Source organism: Vidua macroura, chromosome 2 (assembly GCF_024509145.1).
Source record: "Vidua macroura isolate BioBank_ID:100142 chromosome 2, ASM2450914v1, whole genome shotgun sequence".
NCBI classification, from domain to species: domain Eukaryota; kingdom Metazoa; phylum Chordata; class Aves; order Passeriformes; family Viduidae; genus Vidua; species Vidua macroura.
The window spans coordinates 38,339,905-38,364,321 of record NC_071572.1 but is presented as its reverse complement, the minus strand read 5'-3'; the positions used below and the strand labels follow the sequence as shown (position 1 = coordinate 38,364,321).

The window sequence follows — 24,417 nt, the reverse complement described above, 5'->3', positions numbered from 1 at the left end:
AGTTTAATAATCACATGGCCATAGATTCACAGTTCCTCATAGACAGCGAGGGCTCTATTCATCTTGCTGAGAAAAATAGTGACTGTAATTTCAAAGGTAGCATGTTGCCTCATCGGGCTGTTTGTTTTTAAACTAGCTGCCTCTAGTCACACATAACATCTGAAAGCTCTGAAGTACCAAGATGTTTATCTGTTGCATCCCGGAGTTTGGGTTTAGATTAGGGTTTTTAATTTATGTTAAAATAAATTCTGTAATCCCGCGTTTCCCCCGTGTTGTTCCCCCCCGCGGTTTCTGGCCCCGTGCTGCCTGCTGCCGGATTCTTACCCCTGTGCCGCTCCTGTAACCACCCTGCCGTCCGGCCCCGGGAAACCCCGTGCTGGCCACCCCAAGCCACACGATCCCACTCAGCCCGCGGCTCGGTGCCCGCCCCTGCGGGGTTCTCTGGTTGGTCGCTGTTGCTGGCGTCACCGCCACGGCAGCCGCCCCTATTGGCCGGCAGGCCATGGATCCTCTCGCCCCGCCCCTCCATAAAGCCCTATCCCGCCGGCAGTCAGGCGCCATTTTCTCCCATGCGAGTGCCGGGAGCGGTCGCGTCCTTCCATCGAACCGCGCCATGTGTGACCAATAAACCGTTCCTGCCAAGCACGGAGTAAATGGACAAATTCCTTACCTCTTTGCCGGGTCCCTAGCGCACGGTAACAGAGGCTGGCCAGCCCACGCGCCCGAGACACGGAGCCGTGTCCGGGAACCCGCGGCAGCAAACCCCGGCAGCACGTGGAAGCTACGCCGCAGCCGGGCTCCCAAGAGCCGCGTGCAGCCGGGGAGAGCGAAAACCCACGCCGCATTTATCTTTACCAAAATTTATATGACAAAGTCAATTATCAATATTTACTTTATAAAGAAGAGTTTTTAAGCTCATCACTTGGACTTCTGGTGATGTTTTTGTGTGGTAGAGGTTATCCAGAAAATTAAAGATACGGGAGTTAAACCTAGTCACCTTTTTTTCAATTCAAGGTCTTAACACCAAACAGTCTTTTCTTATTTTTCCTTTCTGTTAAGGAGTCTACATTTTTGTGCCCCACCACTGCTCTGTAGAAAAGATAGTCATGGCAGATAAACATGCATATATTCACACATGCTCTCAGCAAGAGCATGGGAGGTGACAAACCAAGGAGTTTGTTTTGACTGATTTCATTGCCTATGGAAAGTTTAAGCACAAGAATGTGGCAAATTTCAGTCACAGTGAACACTAGTATGTAATAAAAAAAAAATTAAAGGAAACTGGTACAAAGGTGGAGAGAATCTTTTCCAGTAAGATGTGCAAAAAACCCCAGTAGCACTGATGAATGCTGCAATTTCTGTAAACACTTAAAAATGAAAACAATGTTCAAACTTAATTTCTAGTCCATCCAATAATTATTTATTATAATTGTTTTTATAAGGTGATGCAGTTCAACCTGTAACTAAGCTGACATCATGCTCCTTTTTATTCAAAATTTGTCAGAATATTTAAACCCTGATGTTGACTATTGTATAGATAAGTGAAGCAAAAGAATGAAAACGAATGATCTGTGTTTGCATGCAGAGATATCTAATGATGCATCAAACTCCAAAGTCCCATCTTCCCAGCAGTTTAGTGAAAAAAGACAGACAACCTCTGAGGTCTGTTCAGCCCACACAGGACCTGAGTCACTCTGCAGAAGTGCCTGTCTCTCATGATGGATTACACACAGAGCTCAGCAAAAGCAGGCTTCCAAATTGATGCCCCGAATATGTGCAATACAGATGTGGATTCAGAACTTTTTATCAGAGATTTTACCTTTGCATCTTTGCTCTTGGACCTGTAGGCATGGAAATATATAGTAGAAAAATACTTTTAGAAGGCACTTAGGTTGAGGTCAAGTGTCTAAGCAGAAAAGTATGTGATCAGAGCCAAATGCTTGTGGTTTAAATTGTCATCTTTCTGCTCAGATGTTTTAATTCCCAAAAAATTGTAACTTTGCAAGTGGCTAGAATTCTGCAAATGTTTTCCCTGGATAACTTGACTCAGTCTTCCAAGGTTTAGAGACCTAATGGTGGTTTTCAAGGATAAACTGGGCTCAGGACCATATCCCATACATCGTGTGAATAATTTCAAATGCAGATTTGTTGCCACTTCCTGTCTCTAGTGATATATCCTCAATGGGTACATCTCAGACACTTGTCAGCTAAAGGCTTAGTCACACCATGTTTCCAGAGCTGATGTCAATATGCAGTCACATCTTCTTCTTGTTTCCAGATGGGGAGGTATTAGCCTTTATTTCCTTGTCCCTAGTGTGTAATCCTGTGCTTGTATTTCCAGTTTCAATCCACTTTTACTACTTCAGTCCTTCAGGTTGTCAGTCCAGTTATTTTTATATGATCTTTCATCTTCACCTCTCTAGTGAGGATTTACAGGTTTGTTATTGCCAAATATTGTTTGTGTTATCTGAATTTCTTTATCAGTATCAGTAAAACACACAGAGTTCCAAAAAGATCATTTGAAACTAGCCAGACATCTTCTTCTATTCCAGTAATATGCCTTTTTGTCCTAATGTTGTTTCCTCCCTTTAGACTATGTTGTGATTTTTTTGTATTTCTAGAGCATTTTGTCCAGAATATTTTTTCCTTTCATGGGTGGCATTGTGTCCAACATATATGATCCTATCACATGGATTTCCTGTGTTCCTTTTCTTACAATATTCATTATCTCAAAAAAGATATGCCAGGTTATTTTGGCATAGTGATAGTCTATTTTGGGGTAAAGCTGTTATTCATTATATTCCATTTTCATTACTTCAGTGTCTCTAGCTATGCAATGTTTCATAGTTTATTTCAAATCCTGGCACAGCTCAAGAGGTCACATGCATTTGTTTTAATGCTGTCTGGATCACATACACTCCTTTTGCTTAAAAGAAATAAAAGCTAGGTTTTATTTTTCAGACATTTGATTGCCTGATAGATTCATTAAAAGTCTTTGTTGCTGAACTGCCTTTTCATGTACAAGTATTTTTTAAGTACTCTCAAATGGAGGCCAAAGGGTCTTGCCCTCTTGGTCTAGACACTTCCTTAAAAATAGTGTTATGTCTTTGTTTTCTTCTCATCTTAGATGAGTAATTTTCATTTCCAGAGAGCATGTCATTAGCCACACTGCATTTACTAGTGGTAGTCAATATCCCCATATTAGTTTTGTTTTGTACTGCCTGTAAATTGTCTTTAATCTTAACTGGATTTTGCTGCTTGAAGCCACTCTTTTTCCTGTTTTCTTTTTATTTGGATGATGAAAGTACATTTTAGTACTTGAAATTTTTCAAGATCTGACCCTGCCTAACATTTTCTGTTCTCACTTTCTTAATATATTTTCTGACATCTGACAGCTTTCCTAGCATATTAATTTTATGTTCCACCCTAAAAGCTTCCTGCATAGTCCAGATATACTCTCTGAGGTGATTGCTCATCTAGTTAGAAATTGAGCCCTTTGTTATAAAATGTTTCTCCCAATGTCTGAAGTTGCAAGTTTTTCACAGTCTCTTCAGCCAGTCTTTTTCTTAAAGCAATTACTGCATTTTCTTGAGTCTTCCTTATTTACTTGTTCTCTGTTTTTTTGTTGATGTTTTGTTGATGTTTTTAGTGGAGTTCTGATTTGTGTTTAGCATTTATTTGTGTTACAGTTATTTAAAAAAAAATTGAATGAATGTGTCATCGTTTTGAGATACAGCTTTCTTGATCAACTATTTAGTGAAGTCTTATTCTTCACTTTTCTGATGTTCTGTGTCACATCCTCAAATACCTGTGTCTACCCTTAATTGCTAAAATTTATTTTATGGGAAGTTGCAATCTCGCCTCATAACTTTCATAGTGATAGTTACTCCTTATTTTCTATATCCTAACATTATTTGCTTTCTAAATAATGAAGAAATTTATACACAACAAATGGGATCCTACAAAAACCTTTCTGAAAGAAATCTAAACCTACTAAGAAAACTTATGTGGAAACTTTCTCTAATTTTCTTACAGTTTATCACATACTTGGTTTATACTTCATCACATCATTATTTTTGTCATAAGGAAGGCAATAATATTGGTACACATGGGTTTGGGAAATAAGCAAAGGGATTCCTATGTCAAACTTGACTTGCAGATCAATTGCATCATCCATGTGACAGGGAAGATGCAGGAAGGTACACAAGTTTTTGCAGGCAGTTCTACACTTCAATATAGACCTTTCATCCAAATTTTTGTGCAGAATATTGCCATTGCTTTGCAATTGAAAAAAAATCCAAATGGCAAAATTAATATATTTTAATTTTGGTGAAAATCATGTGTACAATCTTACAAATTCATATTAGTTAGATTCCTGACAGTTTCTTTCAGTTGCATGCAAATAATCTGCCATTACTTCTCAAAGTTTTATTAATTTCATTTTTTTTTGTGTGTTTTCTTGTTAAATAAACTCCTCTGTATAACCTCTCTCATGAAAATATTTTATTAATTTTCTTTCAACAGACTGTGTTGCTTTTTAAGTGAAATTATTTATTTCCTTCATGCATCATGTGTTAGATTAGCGCATCTCTAACTGAGAGAGGTTAGCGCTGCTAGACCATTGGTAATAACTGATACAGAGTGGCTTCTGCCTTACTCTGTCATTTAGACATGGGGAAATTAGTCTTAATTTCATTAGAATATCTTTTCTTCACCAGCAGACATCAAACTGTTAAATCACAAGAGTGCCTAGCATAGAGAATGCAAAGTCATAGTGACAGCAATCCTTCAAAGGGAGGAAAATGGTTATGTTTTTTCTTTACTTTTCTTGTAAGCTACCCTAGGATTTACCACCACTTTCTGGAATGGTTTTATGCTGTTGTCTGTCAGTGAAGCAGAATAGTCACTACAGTAGGTTTTTTTTCTGTATTTTATATCCTTTTTTTCCCCCCCTTGTACTTTACTAATGGAGCAATTCAGCAATTTTTAAGATGGCAACTCATGTTTTAAAACAAGAACTAACATGGTCTCTTATGATTCTGGTTTATGTTATTTGCAGCTATTGAACTGTATCTTGTCTTAGGACCATGTTGGAAGGCAAGAAAAGTTTTCTTGAGCAACAAAAGAGACAACCTTTTCTAATTAAAATTGTCATTTACAATAGTTATTTAAACTCCTTCTTACTGGCAGCAGACTGGGCTTGTATTTTTCAGGCAGCTGATTCTAACCACAGGACCAGATGCATTTAAAATAGACTGCAATTAGATTCTGGTTTTAAGTGAGAGGAAGGGAATATTCTGTAAATCAGATGTATATTCAAAAGATATTTATTTTAAAATTTAATTATCTGTTTAAAAGAGATGCAATTGTTTTCACATTTATTACCTAAAATTGTATAGGAATACTAAAGAATGAAATACTAAAAATTTGCTCCTGGAAGTTAGTGTAAAAAATGATGCTTTGTACGCAACATAAATAGTGAAAATTGTCCAGCCTTTCATCCACCAGCCCCCCCAAGTCCTTCTGGTCAGGGCTGCTCTCGATCTGTGTATCCCCCAGCCTATGTTGATACTGGAGGTTGCCCCCGCCCAGGTGCAGCACCTTGCATTTGGTCTTGTTAAACCTCATGAGATTCCAAGGGACCTTCTTCTTGAGCCTGTCCATGTCCCTGTGGATGGCATCACATCCTTCAGGTGTGTCAACTGCACCACTCAGCCTGCTGACATCTGCAAATTTACTGAGGATGCACTTGATCCTTTTGTCTATGTCATTAAGAAGATTATAACACTGATTGCAGTGCCGATCCCTGAGGGACTCCACCTGTCCCTAACAGCTCACCCATCAAATCCATCTCTCCAGTTTAGAGAAGGATGTTGTGGGGGACCGTTTCAAATGCTCTACCGAAGTTCAGATAAATGATATCTGTAGCTTTTCCCTTGTCCACTGATGTAGTCACTCCATCATAGAAAGGCATAAGTTGGTCAAGCAGGCCTTGTACTTGGTGAAGCCATGTGCCCTGCTATTTTTAATTGCATATGAAGTCTGTTAAGTTAATCTGTTAGTCATGTTCATTTAAAAATGTAATTGATGGAATCTATTTTAAAAGCTGGATAAGAAAATACCACTTTCTGAATGAGAAAAGAAGGGTCTTGACACACTCTTTCCTTCCTTTGCTAGGCCATGGAAAGTGTGACTGTGGGAAGTGCAAATGTGATGAAGGCTGGTACGGTGAAGCTTGTCAGTATCCAACTACTTGCAATCTTACACGGAAGAAAAGCAATGAAATGTGCAAGAATTCTCAAGATATTATCTGTTCTGGTGCAGGTAAGATGGCTTTTGTTGCTTTTGATATGTTAGTGCTCTCCCAGTGTTATCTTGAGAATCACTGTCATTTCTAAGTAGTAATTTTGTATAGTATGTTTCAAGAGACTGAGTTGTAACTGTAGGCGTACTAAAATGTTTAATTTTCTTATAGGCTTATTTCTGTGCATATAATGTACACTGATTAGGAACACCTACTTTAGTACTCTGATTTATCCACAGCTGTTTTGAGTTGATGAAACTGCAACTATATCATTTATTTTCCTCATTAGAATGTTGTTGTAATGGCATTAACACAGGAAATGATGTAATTTCTATCAAGTGTTCGTGTTTACAGAATGCAGAAATGGCATTCGCAAATATTTTTCCTGGACATTTATAAGCTATGCAACTTTTTGAGACACTTTTGAATTGTATCTGTGATTATTAAAATCAGTTGTAGAAGATGTGTTGAATCATTTAAAGGAGCATTTCCATCATCACTGTTCCAACTTGGTAACGCTCTCTTCTCTGATTGTTTAGTTTTATGACCATCCTAACTTAAATATGCCTTTTCATTAAAAAAAAAAAAAAATCAGAGGTAAATCAAATGGCCTTTTAGAAGACCTCATTGAAGAATGGTACCATTTTAAAGGACATTTTCTACCAATTAAGATTTGAGACCGGAAATTACCTTCTGGTTTTTCCATTATATTGACCTCCAAGTGGAAAAATGTTTCCAGAATGTCACTTCTGCTCACTATTGCTGGTTTTTAATTTCTGTTGGAATCCACGCAAGTAAATTTCTCACAAATTAGTTGCTGACATGAGCAAAGAATCCAAAGGATTTATGGGACTTGTTAGAGAGAAGGTAGTACAGGGTAAGAAACCAGTTTAACATAAAACTATTAGCATGCAGCATACTGAGTAAATAATACACTTAATTTCTAACAATAGATGTATGAAACTTGCTATCAAGAGAGATAGCTAAATGAGAAACTAACTTTCAAAAATCAGTATAGCTCATTGTACTTAGTCAAAGTTCTTAAAGAAGAGCCTGTTTCTTTCCTTGGTTAGAAGTGACCCCCGTCTTCACAGAAAAATGAACATAGCTTAACAACCTCTCCAAGTAGCTAAGGGGAAAGTGTTTGTGGCATCACAAGAAGAAAAAAATGGTTTTGCTTTTGCTGATATTGAACAGGAGAGGAATTCCAATGAGACTGACTAGGGAGTTTGGCTCATTTTGATGGGCTGCCTTGGTGGGAGTGCCTTTTGATCTGCTACAAACACTGTCATTGAGGTCTGGGCTCTGTTTTTTAATTGCCAATAAAATACAGGAAGAAAAGATACAATAAAAAATTGTAACATGAGCTGTTACAAACACAGATAATAATTTAGTGTAATTTTTTTCAGTAACCAATCAGGATTCACCTAAAATTTCATTTTTCTGACTTTGTTCCTAATAATTTGTCAGAACAACTAGGGCATCATACCTAAACTGAAGTTCTCTATGTGAGCAATTTTCTCTTTATCCAATGGAAGGAATGAACAGTTTTGTGATACACTGTCTCTCTGACCTGTTTAGAATCTCTGACCAGTATAAAAATCAATTTTCTGTTTTATCTTCTTTCCTATTCAGGAATTATCTGTAATCATGACAGTTTTCTCAAAAATTGCATTTGTATTTGTTTACCAAGTAATTGTAGCAAATAACTCTAGTTCTGTAGGTCAATTATGTTATATTATTATTACCTTACTGTATTAGCTGTTGCATAGATTTTTAAAATTTACTCTTTTAGAATGGCCATGTCTGTCACAGAGCCCAGTACTTCTGTTCTTTGGATTATTGTGATGTTTATTAAGAGTCATGCTATGCTTGTAAGGGTAAAATTTGTAAGGGTAAAAACATCAACTAGTTTCTGTGTAATATCAGCATAAAACTTCTCTTTTGAAGAACTTCTCTGATGCTAATAACTGTGTTTTCAAAAATACATATGGATTTTATGTAAGGAATATGAATGCTGTGAAGTGAATTTAAAAAAAATCTGTACTTGTTGGCATAGTGATGTCATTGACTGTTTGTTGGAAACCTGGATGCTGGGAATTTTAAACTTTCTGTGCTGAAAGGCACAGACGTGCAGGAGAACATTGCATTTGACCTGAGGCTGTGGAGAAGGCATCAAAAATTGATTAATAGCACTGGGATTAAGGGTGTGCAGTTGGTTAGAAGTGTATAATATCACAGGGTGGAAAACTTAGAGTTTGGGGTTTTAGAATATAGTAATAAATATGAAGCAAGATGGAGGTTTTAGGGCAGAGATAGCTTCTTTACCTTTTTCTTCCTTCTTCTTCATGGGTTTGGGTGGTATTTTGTAATTGGACAGAAAACTTCGCATTGCAGACTTTGAGGGATCAGTTATTGGGTTAAAAGGGAAAATAATCTAGGTATCATTTCTTAATTAGCCTTAAAAGACCTTGTAACAAGAGCTAGTTAGCCATTTTGTGCCTTGCTAATGAAAGACTGCAGAACTCACAGTTGTGAGGCTGTAACACTGATAAGAAACAATAAACACCGGAGTGCAAACTATCGTCTCAAGTGCCTTCAATCCTGACACCGACAGAGGTAGAAAAAGCAAGCAGAGAATCCACAACTATTGAAACAACTTGTTTGAGACCACTGACCAAAAGGCCCCAGTAATGTGATTTTGCACAAGGTTCCCACCCTTTCAATTTTATTAAAGGTTGGGACAAGGGGTTTTTTTATATCAGTGGCATAGTAATACTTTTGTTTCTAATGTCATTTTAATGTAGTTGTGATTTTTTTTTTTTGACTGTGGAACTCATTCATATAATTATTTATGATCTCAGGTCAGATAGACCCTCTGAGGGAAAAGAGGGGATTCTTCTTTCCCAGGGAGCAATAAAAGAGTTTATTCTTATTCAAGCAGGCAGGTCAAGGAGGGAGGGAGCCTCTGAGCAGAGACGCAACTCTCCTCAAAGCACCAAGGAGCAAATGTGTGCTATGATGAGCAGTGATAGAAGAGAGATCTGTTTACAAATCCATTTGCATCCTTTCCTGCATTGCCTGAGTGCTCTGGCTTTTCATTATGTCAGAAAGTTTTTTGGTGTTTTTTTTTTTTTGTGGTTTTTTTTTTTTTTTTTTTTTTTTTTGTATTTTTTGTGGTTTATGCTGTGAAAAAACAGCTTTACACTTCTGAGGCACTTGAATGCTCTATCTCTGTATGACTAAGATTAGGCTTTTTGTTGATATGGATAATTTCTGTGTCTGTCTTTATTTGTGTGGATGATCTTTAGATTTCAGCCTTCTCAGAAATAAAATATGTACCATCTCTGACACACTAATGAAACTCTTTCTATAATCTGCAGTCATTGGGTAATGTTTCTTAAATGTTTACAGGCACATGTCAGTGTGGCAGGTGCCAATGTGCTAACTCAGAAGAAAATGGACTGGTATATGGCAAATTTTGTGAATGTGATGACAGAGAATGCATTGATGATGAAACAGGAGAGATTTGTACAGGTATGTATGTTAATATGTGCAAGAAAAGTGAAGACGATTAATACAGGCTGTTATTTAATTGCATGGTTCTACAAAATATCTTTACCGAATGTATGACTTAAAATAAAAGTAGTTCTATTTGCAAGACTTCACACCGCAAATTCTAAGTGCAAATTTCAGATGCAAAAATGAGCTAACCATAAGGTTAAAGAACGATAAATCCTGTGACATTCTCCTCTTTTGGGAAGAACTGCAAAGAGGATTGTACAAGATAATTCACTAAGGTAATTAATAGCTTAGTGTGTCTGTCTTCAGTAGACTATATGAGGAATGCGAATGCTTCGTGGCACATGTGAGAGAGAGCAGAATGGACAACATATGAAAAAAAACCACAGAAAATAGAATATTAAGAATTTTGTCAAGGAAGCAAAAATTTAAAATATCGGGAATAAATGTAGGATGATAACTCAGAAGCAGGAAGATAAGAAGAGAAAGGAATGAATAATGAACTTCATCTGTGGTAGGAAAGGCAGGAAAATAAGATGGAATGAACTCTGCTGATGGATAGAAAAGCAACCAAAATTCAAACTGTTCTTTCATGTCATTATAAGGCAGAAACCTGGCAGTTAAATATTGTGCAACACACACCATTTATGGTATTATAAATGCTGTTGCCTATGTTGAGAAGGAGCCTTGTCCTTGAGCTGGAGGGTACTACAAACATTGTTCAAGCTACACCTGTGCAAATTGTGTCCATATGCCCACAAGAGTGTTCCAGTCTTGTTTTTTTCAACTTCAGTTGAAATTATATCAGTCAACTAACTATCAATTTTTTATTTGAGGTTGCATACACTTTGGAGTCAAGTTGCAGCTCATTTTTGAAAGACTATCATACCTTCTAGCTAAAATTAAATTCTGGTCCTGATATTTTTTTTAAACTAAGGCTTTTTTACTCTAAGGGAGTGATTTTTTTTCTCCAAGAGCAAGAGGCAAATTTTATCATTTAGTTGATATTTATCTGAGAAGTATCAAAGTGTGAGTGAAGAATGAAGTATTGATATTTTAATCTGTGAAAATTGCCTCTAGATCAAATTATTATACTCCTTTAGCATTTTCCCCTTTATTTTTTGCTACTGTTCGTGATCAACCTTTTCATAATAATTATTCTTGATTGTCTATGTTGTTTAATTATTTAATTAAATTAACTGTTTTTTTACATTTAACCAAATGTAATGAAAATTCCATGTGTACTTGCAAAAAAGAGGAAAAAATAATATTCAATAATTTGCAGTCTTGATAATTAAGAATATAAATTGACCAGATTGTGACAGAGGTGGCCAGGCCTACTAAGCTCAAAGGAAGAAAGAACAACATCCTGATTTGATCCTACTATTAAAGAGTTAACTTTTGGCTCTAAGATGAGTAAGAATTGCAACTACTTAATTTAAAAGCTTTGTGCTTTGAAGCACATGGCACATGTGCCTTAGCAGATGAAAATATTCTGGATCTGGTTTCACCCAGACTTGGATGATGCAACCATCTGTTTTGGGATATGTATGTTTTGTTAAATGAACATGTGAAAGAATAATTTTGAAAAGATGTCTCCTTAATGAACTGGTTTAGCCATGTTCAAAAGTCTTCTTGACAGAGGGGAAGAAGAAGGGAAGCCATATACTACATAGTTGGTGTGTAATAAATCAAGATGGCTTTAGTGCAGCTAGCTGGGAAGTCAAGAACACACAAGGTGTTCTTAGATATGCCAAGTATGTGTCCTACCTTGATGTGTAAAGCTATGTTTAAATTTTAACTATTACAATCTTCAAAAATTAACGGTAAAGTAAAAAATGCTTACAAATATAAAAATTACGTTGTCAATTAGTGTTTCTTGATTAGATTTAATCTATGATTAAAGGAAAATTGGTTCCAATATAGAGGGGAAAAGTATAGTTCTAATATCCTTTGTCTGATTTTATGTATTCATACATGATCTATAAATTGTTTCTATTCTGAATCTAGCAGTAAAACTTTTTAAAAGAAAATATCAAAACAATTAAATTGTTAATGCCTTTTAAAAACTTGCCTCTTTCTCACTGCACAAAATTTGTTTTGGCTTAAGGCCATGGAAAGTGTTACTGTGGAAACTGTTACTGTGAGGCTGGTTGGCATGGAGATAAATGTGAATTCCAGTGTGACATCACCCCCTGGGAGATCAAGAAAAGATGCACATCTCCAGATGGCAAAATCTGCAGCAACAGAGGTGTGTCATTTGCATGGACCTTCTACATGTGTTTATATAGTTGGCTTTTTTTCACTCTGTGTGTTCTCTGCAGGAGGACATAGATTGTGTTTGCTGGGTTTCTACTTGTTCTCACCTATTTCAGCTCCGGATATACACTTACAACTGGGTAGATGTCTGTGTTTAGGTATAAACTTACACAAATCCACATTCACTTCTTGATTAAGCAAACTCAACTTATTCCTATTCTTTATTTTTGTAGTAAGACTGAGAAGGATAATTTGTTATTTAGTACATATTTGTTTTGCTAAGAAACTTAGCTTGCAAAATAAAATATTACCAGATTTTTGACTTTGAATGGATTTTTGAATTTGACTTTGAATGGATTTTGAATTTGACTTTTGATTTGACTTTTGACTTTGACTTTTGATTTGACTTTTGAATGGATTGGTGCTGTAAGGTCACAGAATGTGACCTTATATGTCAATTCATTCTTAAAGAAGACTTAGGCCCCACAATGGCATGGGGAAAATGAAAACATGAAGCATTTAATTTCCACTACAACTGAAAAAACACCATTGAAGTGTTCAGTAACAATGCTGTGGAATGTATAGAGATGGAAAGGTAGACTTCACGCAGTTTCTCTAACTACATAAGGTTTTATCTGCACACAGTTTTGGAATCTGAATTTTACCTTATACTTCTGTCTAATTTTGCCCTTAAAAAAAAAAAAAAAAAAAGAAAAGAACAAAACCCCACAAAATAAGGTTGCTTTTCACTAGCTGGTGTGAACAAGGAGCTAAAAAAAATAGAGTGGTTTTTTTGGCAATAGACCAGAATAATTACAGTAATACATAAGCAAGCGTCACATAGATATCTCTACTGACAAAACATTGTATTGTGAACATCTAATCATCAAGAGAGCATTTAGAAAACTCTCTTCTCATAATTAGGCTGAAATTGAAAGTTTGGCTCAAAAACAGAGATCATGTAGGCTCATTTAGTTGTGGGACTTCAGCATAAAATTTTTGTGTAGTTCTGGAGGTAATAGATATCAAAGTGTCTTCATATCAGATGCTTTCTTTGCACTGATAAAGTAATTTCTTGGCAAAGAATTTCTTGTCAAAGCAAGCTTTTAATCAAATTTGAAATTTTAATGTGTGATTATTTCTTTAAACTGGCATTGCAATAGGAGAAATTGTGTGAATAGCATAGCTGATAGTCTGAGTAGCTGCAACCTCCAATACAAAGGTACATTTGTGTGATACTTCCATGCCTTTCGCCTTTCATGTATTTGTGATTTTATCTTCATAAGAATTTTGTAGACTTCTGATATTGTAAAGTTGCTTTCCAGCAAAGTATTTCTGCTCTGTTTGGTCCTACTTACCCAGTTTTCTGTGCCTATACATCTTGTGATATAAGTACAGTTCATCTTGTCAGTCTTGAGCCTTCTAAAAATCAAATATCAAGGCAAACCTTGCTGCTCACCTTCCTTCAGTGCTAAGATGGATAAATTTTTCTTATCTTTTCCCCTGGACTATCTAGTCAACCAGTTTAGACCACATGTGAAAATTTAGATTTTTAAACTTTGGTGAGATTATGTTCTACATTCTTACATCCAGGACAGGTGATCTAAATTAACTTTGAAGTTGTTTTTGGGAGGATGAATCACTCCCCAGAGGCATTTCCTGGTTCTCTTGGTTGGTTGGTTGGATGGTTTTTTAATTCTTCAGTAATGTTGCTGAATTGTAAAAGTGTAAAAAATTAGGCACAAATTTCTTGAGGGGTGTCTCAGGGTTTTTAGCATAATACAGGGCAGTAGCTCTTCATGTTCATATCATGCATGCTGGGTTGTGTAGACCTGCTCCTTTTATTAAAGAATGTGCCCATATCCATGTGTACTGTTTAGTCATCCTGTCCTGGCATCCTCAAATATTATATTATATTATATTGTTTAGAGTAACCTAAATAAGATGACAGAAGTGTTGGCAGAGTAGCAGAAGGTGAAGCCACTCCGCAAGAAATGAACTGCGTGCATCAGTAAGGTCAGGCTGCTTCTACGAGCCTGTTAGCATCTCAAAAAAAGTAGTGAGTGTGCTGTCTGAAGCATATTTGGATTTCTGAATAAGGAAAATATCTTTTTTTGTTTGGTTGGGGGTTTTTGTTCAGATTTTCTTTAATAAGTAGGGTGCCTATTCTCTGCATATTAATAAAATATGCTAATTTGTTTTCTGTTAGCCACATTTCTTCTTATTGTAAACAATGGGTGTGGCCCTGAATAATGACTTGGGAAAGTGGCGAAGTATCCTTTTATCGAGATCTGTGCTGCTGTTCTTCTTAGGTAAAGAATGACCTCCTAGGCATTTTCAGCTGTGTTAGTTTGGATTCTCTTGTAGTTTAAATGTTTATGCTTTAACAACCATTAATTATCTCCTGTGCCTAAGCCCAAGTCATTTAAACAGAATTGATTTTTATTGTCATTACTGACAGGGCAAATTACTCTTGATGTCAAAGATGTACAGGTGTTCTGTGAGCTACATTTTTGTTGACTCCTAGCAAGGCTCAACAGCAAAAATAAACATGAACAGGAAGCCAATTTGTTTGTTTAGAGTATCGCTACTAAATAATTAAGAAGGTTTCAAATCATAGAAGATGAGCACACGCTCAAGATGATCACTTGCAAAATTGCATTTCTGTGAGAGCTGAAAATTCATAAGTGTAAATTCCTGTAATCAAAGTACTCTAAATTACGCAGTTAATCTTCTCTGTGTCTTTTTCTATTTTTGGTGCTTTTTTAATTGTCCTTTTTTTTTTTTTTTTTTTTTTTTTTTTAACATTTCTAGGCACATGTGTATGTGGGGAATGTACATGCCATGATGTGGACCCGACTGGTGACTGGGGAGATATTCATGGAGATACTTGTGAGTGTGATGAAAGAAACTGCAAAGCAGTGTATGATAGATATTCTGATGACTTCTGTTCAGGTAAGGTTTGTGTATAAAGGGGACTTCAGTGTAGTTTTATAGAAAACCTTCCAACTCGTCTGATTTTCCTCTTCCCTAGTGCTCCAATTCTCATTTTCCTATCTTAAAATATACCAAGCTTGGGTGTCAGGAGGGGGCTTTTTAAATTAAAGACATAAATCTGTATTTTTTTTTTCCATGCCATGTAACAAAATCCTGTAAGTATAAGATTCTTTTAGGTGCCCATCTCCCTTCTAATTCCCTTGTGTTCAGTGTAACCTAACATGAATTGGATAATGGTTGAAAATTAAAAATATAGATACATCATTTCTTGGGAAAATTTGAATTTGAAAGTTCGTTAGATCAGCTTATGTTTGTTATTTCATTTTGTATGACAGAGAGATGATAGTCAAGAAGAAGAAATTCAAGGAAAAGTAAATAAATGAGTCAATGAAAAACAGTCCCCTGAGAATACAAATCGACATGAGAAAAAGTTGAGCATCAATACTTGAAAAATAAGAATATGTGGCCCAGCTGCACTTCTGTAGCTGTAGCCTCAACTGTACATCTTAGACACATACATCTCCCTTTTCTTCTACTTGGACTTGAGAGCATTATACTCAAAACAGTTGACATCCATCCATCCAGCCATGGCTTTGCAGCTTAGATGTTCCATGTATCAGCTAACAAAAGCTGAGATTCTGAGAGAGACCTTGCATGCAGTTTTGTATGGATGCTAATACAGATGCCAATACTAGGCAGGAGAGAAGGACTTTGTTCAATACAGTATGCAATTAGTACACACAGGAATTCTGCTAAAGCAAATGAATGTGATTTCAAAGGGTCTTTACAGATTGGAGGTTGTCAATTTCATGCATCCTGTCGAAATCTGGTCTGGCCTAATTAATAACAGGAGTATGCAGTCACATCAAGGTGGCTAATAATGATGTGGCATATTTTCCTCCTATTCCTAGAGTGAGATATGTTCCATAGAAAGATCATTGGAGTTGTCTGTAATAGAGAAAGAAAGCTGAAACCAGTATGATATATAAAATTTTCAGCCTTTTCTTTGCCTGTTTAAAAAGTGAAAAGTTTCTCAACAGTTGTGGGGTTTTTTTGTGGTTTTTTTTTTTTTTTTTTTTTTTTGTTTGTTTTTTTTTTTTTTTTTTGTTTTGGACTTTTGGTGTCTTGTTTTTAATAAATTTAGAGGAATCACTAACGAATAAAATGGGAAAAGAAGCTTTTCCAAAAACCTTAAGTGACTTAATTTACTAGTTACTGTTCAACCACTTGCAGATATTATATATTTATTTAATGGTTTATTTAATGAATAAACTGGAATGATGTAGAACTGTGTGCACTCACGAAGTCCTGAGAGCAGCAGGAAGATGGATTTGTTGTCAGTTTTTGAATGTATCACTGTTTTACTGTCAGGGTTTTTAGCACTCAGGGACTAATCAAAACATCAGCATCTCCTAAAGAATGCAAAGCTACAAATCAACAAGGTAAATGCATTCTGTAGGTAACAGTGAAGACAAGAGTTTCAAACTGAATTAAATTAAAGCATACCTGTGTCATCTACAATGAATGCTGTAAAACTGAAAAAGTCATGCTTGAATTCCCCCTTTCTGGGACATTATTGCCTTTGCAGCTGCTGCTGCCCAGGTTGGTAATGGTTGTAAGAAAGCAGAGGATAAGAATATACAGACAGTTACAAAGGAGCTTGGGGGAAGATATTGCCATTTGGCATTGGATTAAGGACTGGTATATTGTTCTTTATTACACAGACATAACTGTAAATGAGGAAAACTTAGATATAAAAGGAGGGACTCATATATGGCTTACTTAATGTGACTAAAACTCAAGTTGAAGTATAGTTTTATTTTTCCATCTATTCATCAAAAATTTTAGTACTAATTATTTTTATCCATTCCCTTTCCATTACATTTTAGAAAAGTGTAATTTAGTCTTAGCTGGCCATCCAAGTATACATTCCTAAAATAGATTGTGCAAAAAAATCTATTTGCACATGAAGCAGTGTGAACAATGTCTTCTAGTCCTGCTGTTTAGTCTTGTTTCAGAAATAGAAAAGATGCATAAGTTTTAATTTTGGTTTATTGTGGTAGGCAGAATGTGCAATTAACAGAGGAATTGTAGTGGGACAGGTTTTTTAATTGCTTGTAAGAAATAAATTTACTTGCTGCACAAAGTGTACACACATTAGGTATATCTGCAAAATATCCTCATTGTTTCTCACAATTATTTGTAAATTGATTTGGGATGAATCCAAGAGTGATTAGTTAGATTAGGGAAAATAATCCATCTCTCTTAAAGCCTTCATCAAACAGAGATGATACAAAATTTTCTTGTCTTGTTCTGTTTACTTAATAGGTAGTGACAGGAAACCACTTTGTCCTGAGTAGCATGGAGAAATTATAGGAAATCCTGTTTTCATGTAAAGAGTTCTACTGTGACTGGATGAAATTCCATGTTTATTTAATAAAATACAAGTGACAGGAATTGACAGCCCTGATGTGAGGATTTAACATCCACAAGGGCAGCTCCCTCCAGAAGCTTCATATGGCTTGAGGTGACTGTTATTTCACAGTACATCATTTTGACAACTGGATGCCTTCTTTTAACACCTGAAGTGCCATTCAGAATATTCCTGAATTATTGTCTTTCAGAAGTCTTGTTGACATTAAAGTGATTATCTTCATTTAAAGAGATAATAGCTTTCATGACTTGACACAGAAAGAAAACATGCTTCCATTAAGAAAATTTGTGTGTTCACACATTTCATTAGCTCCTTTGCTGTGGCTTTAGCAAAGAAACTATTGTATGAAAATACTTAATCCTCCCATAAGTATCTATCTGGGTCAGGGATCATAAATCCAATTCACAACCTGTCGACAGGTACACATGAAAGCAAAGGAAAGAATCATGAGATCAAAGAATGGTTTGTGTTGTAAGGAACCTTAAAAATCACCTGGTTCCAACCACTGCCATGGGCAGGGACACCTTCCAGTAGACTTGGTTGCTCAAATCCCTATCCAGGCTTCCCTTAAATATTTCCAGTCCTGGACATCCACAGCTTCTCTAGGCAACTTGTTCCAGAGCCTCACCATCCCCACAGTAAAGAATTTCTACTTAGTAATCTAATCTAAATTCATCCTCTAAACAAGAGGAAGCCTGTATGCTTTTCAAGGAAAACAACTAATATAAAGGAAAAGTTATTTTGTGAAATTAATAAGACTTGTATTCTGGGAAGTAATCTGATGACACCTAGAATGATTGCTTCCTCCCATTTTCTCCTTGTGAACTAATAAATAAATATGTTTTATAAATTGGTACTAAAGTGCAAGTATGCTTAAAGAGAGATATAAAATCTCTTTTACTGTGGTTTTCAAGAAGAGCATGGATAGAAAAGTGACATGGGAGCAATGCTTTGGTCCTGGGTCCAATGAATGATTACTGTGTGAAAATTGTGAGAGATCTAAACTGCCGTCTGAGCTCATGAAAATAGATATTTGATTTTGTGTCAAGGAATGGTGTTTTGCTGATTCTCAGGCTTTTCTTAGGTACATTTTACATTGCCAGAATCTCAATGCTTTTTGCAAAGAGCATAAAGAGGGAGAAGGACAAATATCTTTTGTTTTCTTGGTTTTTCTTGAGAAAAGCTCAAGAAAAATTGCATATGTTTGCATTTATATAGAGGAAATATACATGCAGGGAATGCTTCCAGACATACAGTAAGATACCAAAAACCACATCCAACTGTCCTATTGGAATGAGAATTGATTATGTCCAATATTTCATTGTTTTATTATTTGTATATCACTGTTTAGTAGAAGGCACTGCTTTGAGGCTTGGAATTGATGTGACAATGCTTGTCTCTAGTGGATCATGTTGATTGCAATAAGATAAAAAATAGTATTGATATATTTCTTAGAGAATATAATGTAACCGTGGTAGAAGAAGGACATAAAAATAAATTAAATATTGCCATATGACATTGCACTTTTCCAAACAGTGGTGAAATGTGTCTTTTTAATCTCTGTTCCACCCTTTTGCATTCGATCATGTGCGAATTGGCTAAACATTCCTTAAGGAAAAAAACAGAAAAGGGAATATGGCTCAAATGGAATGGCTTTTCGGAAACAAAAGTAGATATAGTGGATTGGTTGTATTTTTTTGCCAGTATCATTGCTGAATGAAGCCCCAACTTTGATAAAGTTCATCCAATTAAGGGTTTTTTATACCTCATCAGAACGGAGGTTAATCTTTAATTGTATTCATTATAAAGGTCATGGACAGTGTAATTGTGGAAGATGTGACTGTAAAGAAGGATGGACTGGAAAAAAGTGTGAACATCCACATTCATGTCCAATGTCAGTTGAAGAAAGTGCTAAGAAATGCCAAGGAAATTCTAATTTACCTTGCTCTGGAAGAGGTAAGCACATTTCTGGAAGAATTTTCATGCCCTTTAAAGGTACTTCCATTAAAAGAATTCTTATAGTTGTCCAGCATTACAAGTCCTGAAAAATGTGTTCCTTCTTGGCTTACTGTGCATGAATCACACCTGTACAACTTGTGAGTTAGGAGGAGGGAAGAGAAGAATACAAAGGTCACCTATTTTTTCTGCTTTGTGTTTTATTTTACGTGTCTTTTATTTCGGAGGTTTTCAAGGGGGCTTTGAAAATTGCCGTGTTAAGTCTTTACTAAAGATACATTAAAAATATGGATTTATTCTGTGCTTTTTTTCACAAAAGCAGCATGAGATTTTCAGCCTGTGTAAAATGTTGTGGCACCATTGTGATAAGGGTTGTTTGGATTTACTCTGACTAAGAAACTGCTGGACTGACTTCTATAAAATGCAACTGTGCTTCAGCACAGTTTACTAGTTGGCCATTGGCTTTTCATTTGAAAGCATTTCTTTGTGACACTGTAGCCTTTTCAAGAGCTTTGACTAAAAATATATACTAAGTCATATACACACTTAAAAGATATATTGCAAGCAATTTTTTCTCAGAAGGAAAAGGACCTGCTAATTTTCCTCTGTCACTGTGTGAAATGTGGTTTTCTGCAGAGAGAAGAGAGAAAAGTTAATACGAGACAGAATATTGCTAGAATTGGTAATTGAAGTTGTTATGAATTCTTCCTGTTTAAGCGTTTTCTGGGAAAGGCCTGAAGCTTCTCTTGATTTCCTGCATTTGACCCTTGATGTCAGTTTGTTTGTGATTTATTCTTTCACTAATACTATCTAACATAGTCAAAAATTACAGGCTGTCCACCCAAGTTATCTCTGTGATAATTGTACTATTTTCCCCCTGTAATTGTGTAGCAGCTCATTTACTTCCTAAATGTAGCATTAGGAGTATCTTAAAAGAATGATGTATTAACAGACAGTTGCTTGTTCTTTTTTTAATTAAGCTGCAGTTTTCCAGTTAATTGTCTCTCTTTTTTCCTGCTAAAATTTTGCAACAGAATTTTTTGCTACAAGTTAATTGGAGAATGGGCATCTGTACAGAATTAACTGCATTTTATTTTTCATGTTTGCAAGAAAGGAGCATTGACTTTTGATTTAATTTTTTATTTTTTTAATACTGGATCTTTTTTCTCCTGTTCTTAAAGATGCTGAATGTCTCTTTCATCTACTTCAGTAAAAGTTGTGTATCTTGAGAGCTTGGAATCAGTTCTATGATTTAATTGCATTGTCCTCTATGAGGACAGAGGAAGAATAAAAATCATAAAAACAAGTTTAATTTGAAAAAAATATATAGTATTGAATTTTTAAAACTAAGTATAATAGGAAGAATAAATGTAAATATTTTAACATTAATGACAATAATTCTACCCTTTTGGCCTTCTGCATAAACACTTGATGTGTTCTCATTAGTATTCTCCTGTTGAAATCCTGGCAGTGAAATAGGTAATTTTCAGGTGAAATAGTTTGACTAAGTTGGTCAAAAACTTCAAAAGCAGTATCTATGGGAACAAAAGGCTTAATTGATAGTGGCTTTCATTGAACTTTGGCTTCCAAACTAAAAGAGATCACTAAGGTATTCCAGGAGTGGAAAAGACGCATATGTGGATTTAGGACATAGTGTGATAGACAGCTGGTGTAATGAAGGAACAAGAGATTCTGCATTCCAGGCTTGAAAAAAAATTCCCCATGAAAACTTCCATTTAAAAATGGAAAGCAGTATCTTGTTGTAGTTTTATGAACAATTTTGTTTAAGACATTGGGAAGATACTTCAGTCTACTCATTTGTGTTTTACTGGGTTTTTTTTTTACCCTGGACTCCTTGGATTTTCCCTTCTTCCATGATACTTTGGATAAAAAATAAAAAAGTGTAAGCAAGTTTCTGAGCTGCTAAACTAGGGGTTAGTTCCTATGAAAAATTGTCATTGGACTTGCATAATTAAATTTGGTGCCATTTGGAAATCCCACTGCTTGTCATGGGAAGAAGTGTGACACAAGCAAATAAATCAAAATAAGGTTTTCCAGTCATACACATTCTATTTCAAGTTTTCAGGAGTGGGAAAGGCCATAGGCTTGTAAAAACATCCCCAATTTTTCTGATGTCCTAGTGAAGATTGTGTGATGAGGAAAGTATGAAAAGGAAAAGGAGATTTTTGTCTTTTCCATTGATGGTACATCATTCCAATGATGGTACAAGGACAGTTATCCTTGCCCAGGTCAGTAATCCACTGTACTGCCAAAGAAGTTGAGTACTTAATGTCCTTATTTAGTGGGATCTTTTGGTAAGGCAGTTCATGTATGGAATAGGATACACAGCAGAATTCTCAGAGATGCAGGTGCATGACTTTATGATTTTGCCATGTATTGTTTCCTTTATCTGTACCTTTTGTTTTTAGATTTAGATACTTTTGTTGTTTATACAATGGGAACCAGATTTTGAGAATCCCATATTCCCTTAACTATCAGTCATGAAGTCTCAGCAAGAGAAAAAAAGGTATAGAAAAAGAAGAATGGGGAAAGAAAGTGGGTTTTTGTAACCTTTAATGTATCAGGGGTATATAAAAGTTGTCTTAAAAATTATAGAGAATTGAAAAGATATTAGGAGGAACACAATTAGATAATCATGCTCTATAAAATGCTATAAATTATGATTTCTGAGTCTATATTTTGCTCTTCTGAGGGTAGATAAAACAGTGAATTTTGTTTTCAGACTGTAATTCCCTTCCTGATTTTCCCCACTCACAAGAATAGCAAGCTGTTTCATGGGTGCTGCTCAGCATGTGGGGATATCAGAGAGGCTGCCAAAATAGTATTACACCATGGTCTTAGCTGCTCCAGTAGGTGAAGGAGAGAGAAGGCTTCTGTTGACATGCTGAGTAGCAAAGGAAAATGTCTGCATGCTGAAACTGTGGTATAAAGGCAGAGCAATTATAAATTCTTTTGGTTACATCAATCAGGTTTTCTATACCATCAGTAGTTCCTGCTATATAGAAGGTGAGAGAAAATCACAAGAAAATTTTGGGAATAAAAACACATTTTAAAAAAATTACTTTTCCTACAAAAGTCTTTTGAGGATGAGGAGTGATTCTAAGTATTGTCATTCATATAAAGTGAAGAATTCCTTCTATACTCTTATTCCCAAGAGTGTTGCTTTTTTTTTTTTAACTTGCTCCATGACTTTTAGAGTAGATGTAAAACTTTCACTTTTTTCACAGTGAAAATCTGTTACTTTTAAGAACACACTGTACATCAAGACCACTGTCAGACATAAAGGAAAAGACATACCAAAAAATCATTATGGTTTGAAATAAAGAGGTACTATATTGTTGTCAGGATTAAGGGAAAAGACAAACCACTTTTCTCTTTAAAATGCACATCACTCACTTGAGTTTTCCCTTCAGGTACAAAGCAGATTTAAAAATAGTTTAAATAAAAAAGCCTTTAGGAAGATAATTGAAAATAAAAAGAGTAGGCTTTGAGAATAATAGATGAGAGGGTTTTTTAAAAAATAATCTTGTTTTCCTCACTTTCCCTTGGTGAATGCAGCCATTCCATGGCAGATTTACAAAGACAGATAAATGAAAAATCCTCTTATTGCTATTATCTTTTAGCATTTAAATATATTTTCTAAAATTGCTTTTATTTATTTGCCACATGGAGAAAATGAAACTATTTCTTTATTGGTGAAATTCCTCCTTACACTCATGCCCTAGCATGGGCTAACTGAACAATGAAGGTATTTTTTGATTCTTTACTTAAAAAGATTTCTGTTTTTGAAAAGGCCCCTAGGCCCCATTTTCAAAATACTAAATCATTAGTTCAAAAATTGTGTGGTATTTTGAAAGTTTACTGACAGCAGTAACTTTGCTGGTTTTTTCTCTATTTAAAATTATTAGATTTTGATTGACTTAATGGAAGAGCAACAGTGTTCAATGCATTCTTAAAGATTCCTTGTGGTGAACTAAGTGTGTTCTAATCCCTTGTGTTCTGTAATGCTGTTTCCTGTCTGGCCAGATACCATCTCCTGAAGTCTGAAAGCAAAGGTCAGTGATGACTCTGAAGAGCAGAGCCATTGGCCAGTGCTTGCTGCAAAGTGCTTGCTGCTGTATTGTATGATACACAGTTTATGCTGCTCTGAAACATCTCATTGCATACAAATTGTTGTATCAACTGCTGTGGATTCCAGTTGATACAAGGTGGAGAACATAGAAGGAAAGAGAAACACACATGAGATAATACTATCTTTGTAGTGATGAGAGTGGATGGAACCTAGATAAAAATAATGTGCTAAATAGCTGCCTGAACCAGGTGTAACTACACAACTGTCTTCTGACCTTTGTGAAGTCTTACATGACTCATGGAAAATACAACACAAAATATTCAGCTTGTAAATAATTTTGGGTTGGATCATTAACTACCATAGCTTCATATAAATCTTTGAATAACATAATTCAATATTCAAGATTTTCAAATCTATGCAAACTGTAATGTGGTAATCCTGATCTTTTCATCTCTACAATAGGTAGAAACCCCTACAGTGGGGTATGATGCCTTAAAAGGGTAGAAAGGCTGATGGTAGCATATGTCGCATCATGAGAACTAGTTCTGTTCTATTACCACTGGAACCTCATTGAGTATAGTTCTATAACCTTACAGTTCTGGTTCTTTTGTTCTAAGTGCGGTTATTAGTTAAGGACTTTGGGGTCTCCCTCTCATATGACATTGCCAAAACTGATAAACAAAAGAAATTTCCTGTTTCTATTAGACACTTATAGAAAAGCATTGCTTCTGAAGCCTATGGCTTGTTGACTTAGTAAGAAGAGATGATAGTAGAAGCTGCTATTTGAATAATTCACTGTACTTTCTACATGACAGGATGGGGTCAGAGCAGAAAAGTGTAAACAATCCTAAG

General features: G+C 35.6%; 1 protein-coding gene across 2 annotated transcripts in view; it reads left to right on the top strand.

Moving 5' to 3' along the window:
• Window positions 1-24,417, top strand: part of ITGBL1 (integrin subunit beta like 1) — a 128,979-nt gene that overhangs the window by 48,756 nt on the left and 55,806 nt on the right. For both annotated transcript variants that reach the window (XM_053971167.1, XM_053971166.1), the window contains exons 3-7: window positions 6,178-6,324; window positions 9,719-9,841; window positions 11,937-12,077; window positions 14,900-15,040; window positions 19,326-19,472. In XM_053971167.1, the coding sequence (XP_053827142.1) occupies window positions 6,178-6,324; window positions 9,719-9,841; window positions 11,937-12,077; window positions 14,900-15,040; window positions 19,326-19,472 (699 nt within the window). The remainder of the gene's footprint in view (window positions 1-6,177; window positions 6,325-9,718; window positions 9,842-11,936; window positions 12,078-14,899; window positions 15,041-19,325; window positions 19,473-24,417) is intronic.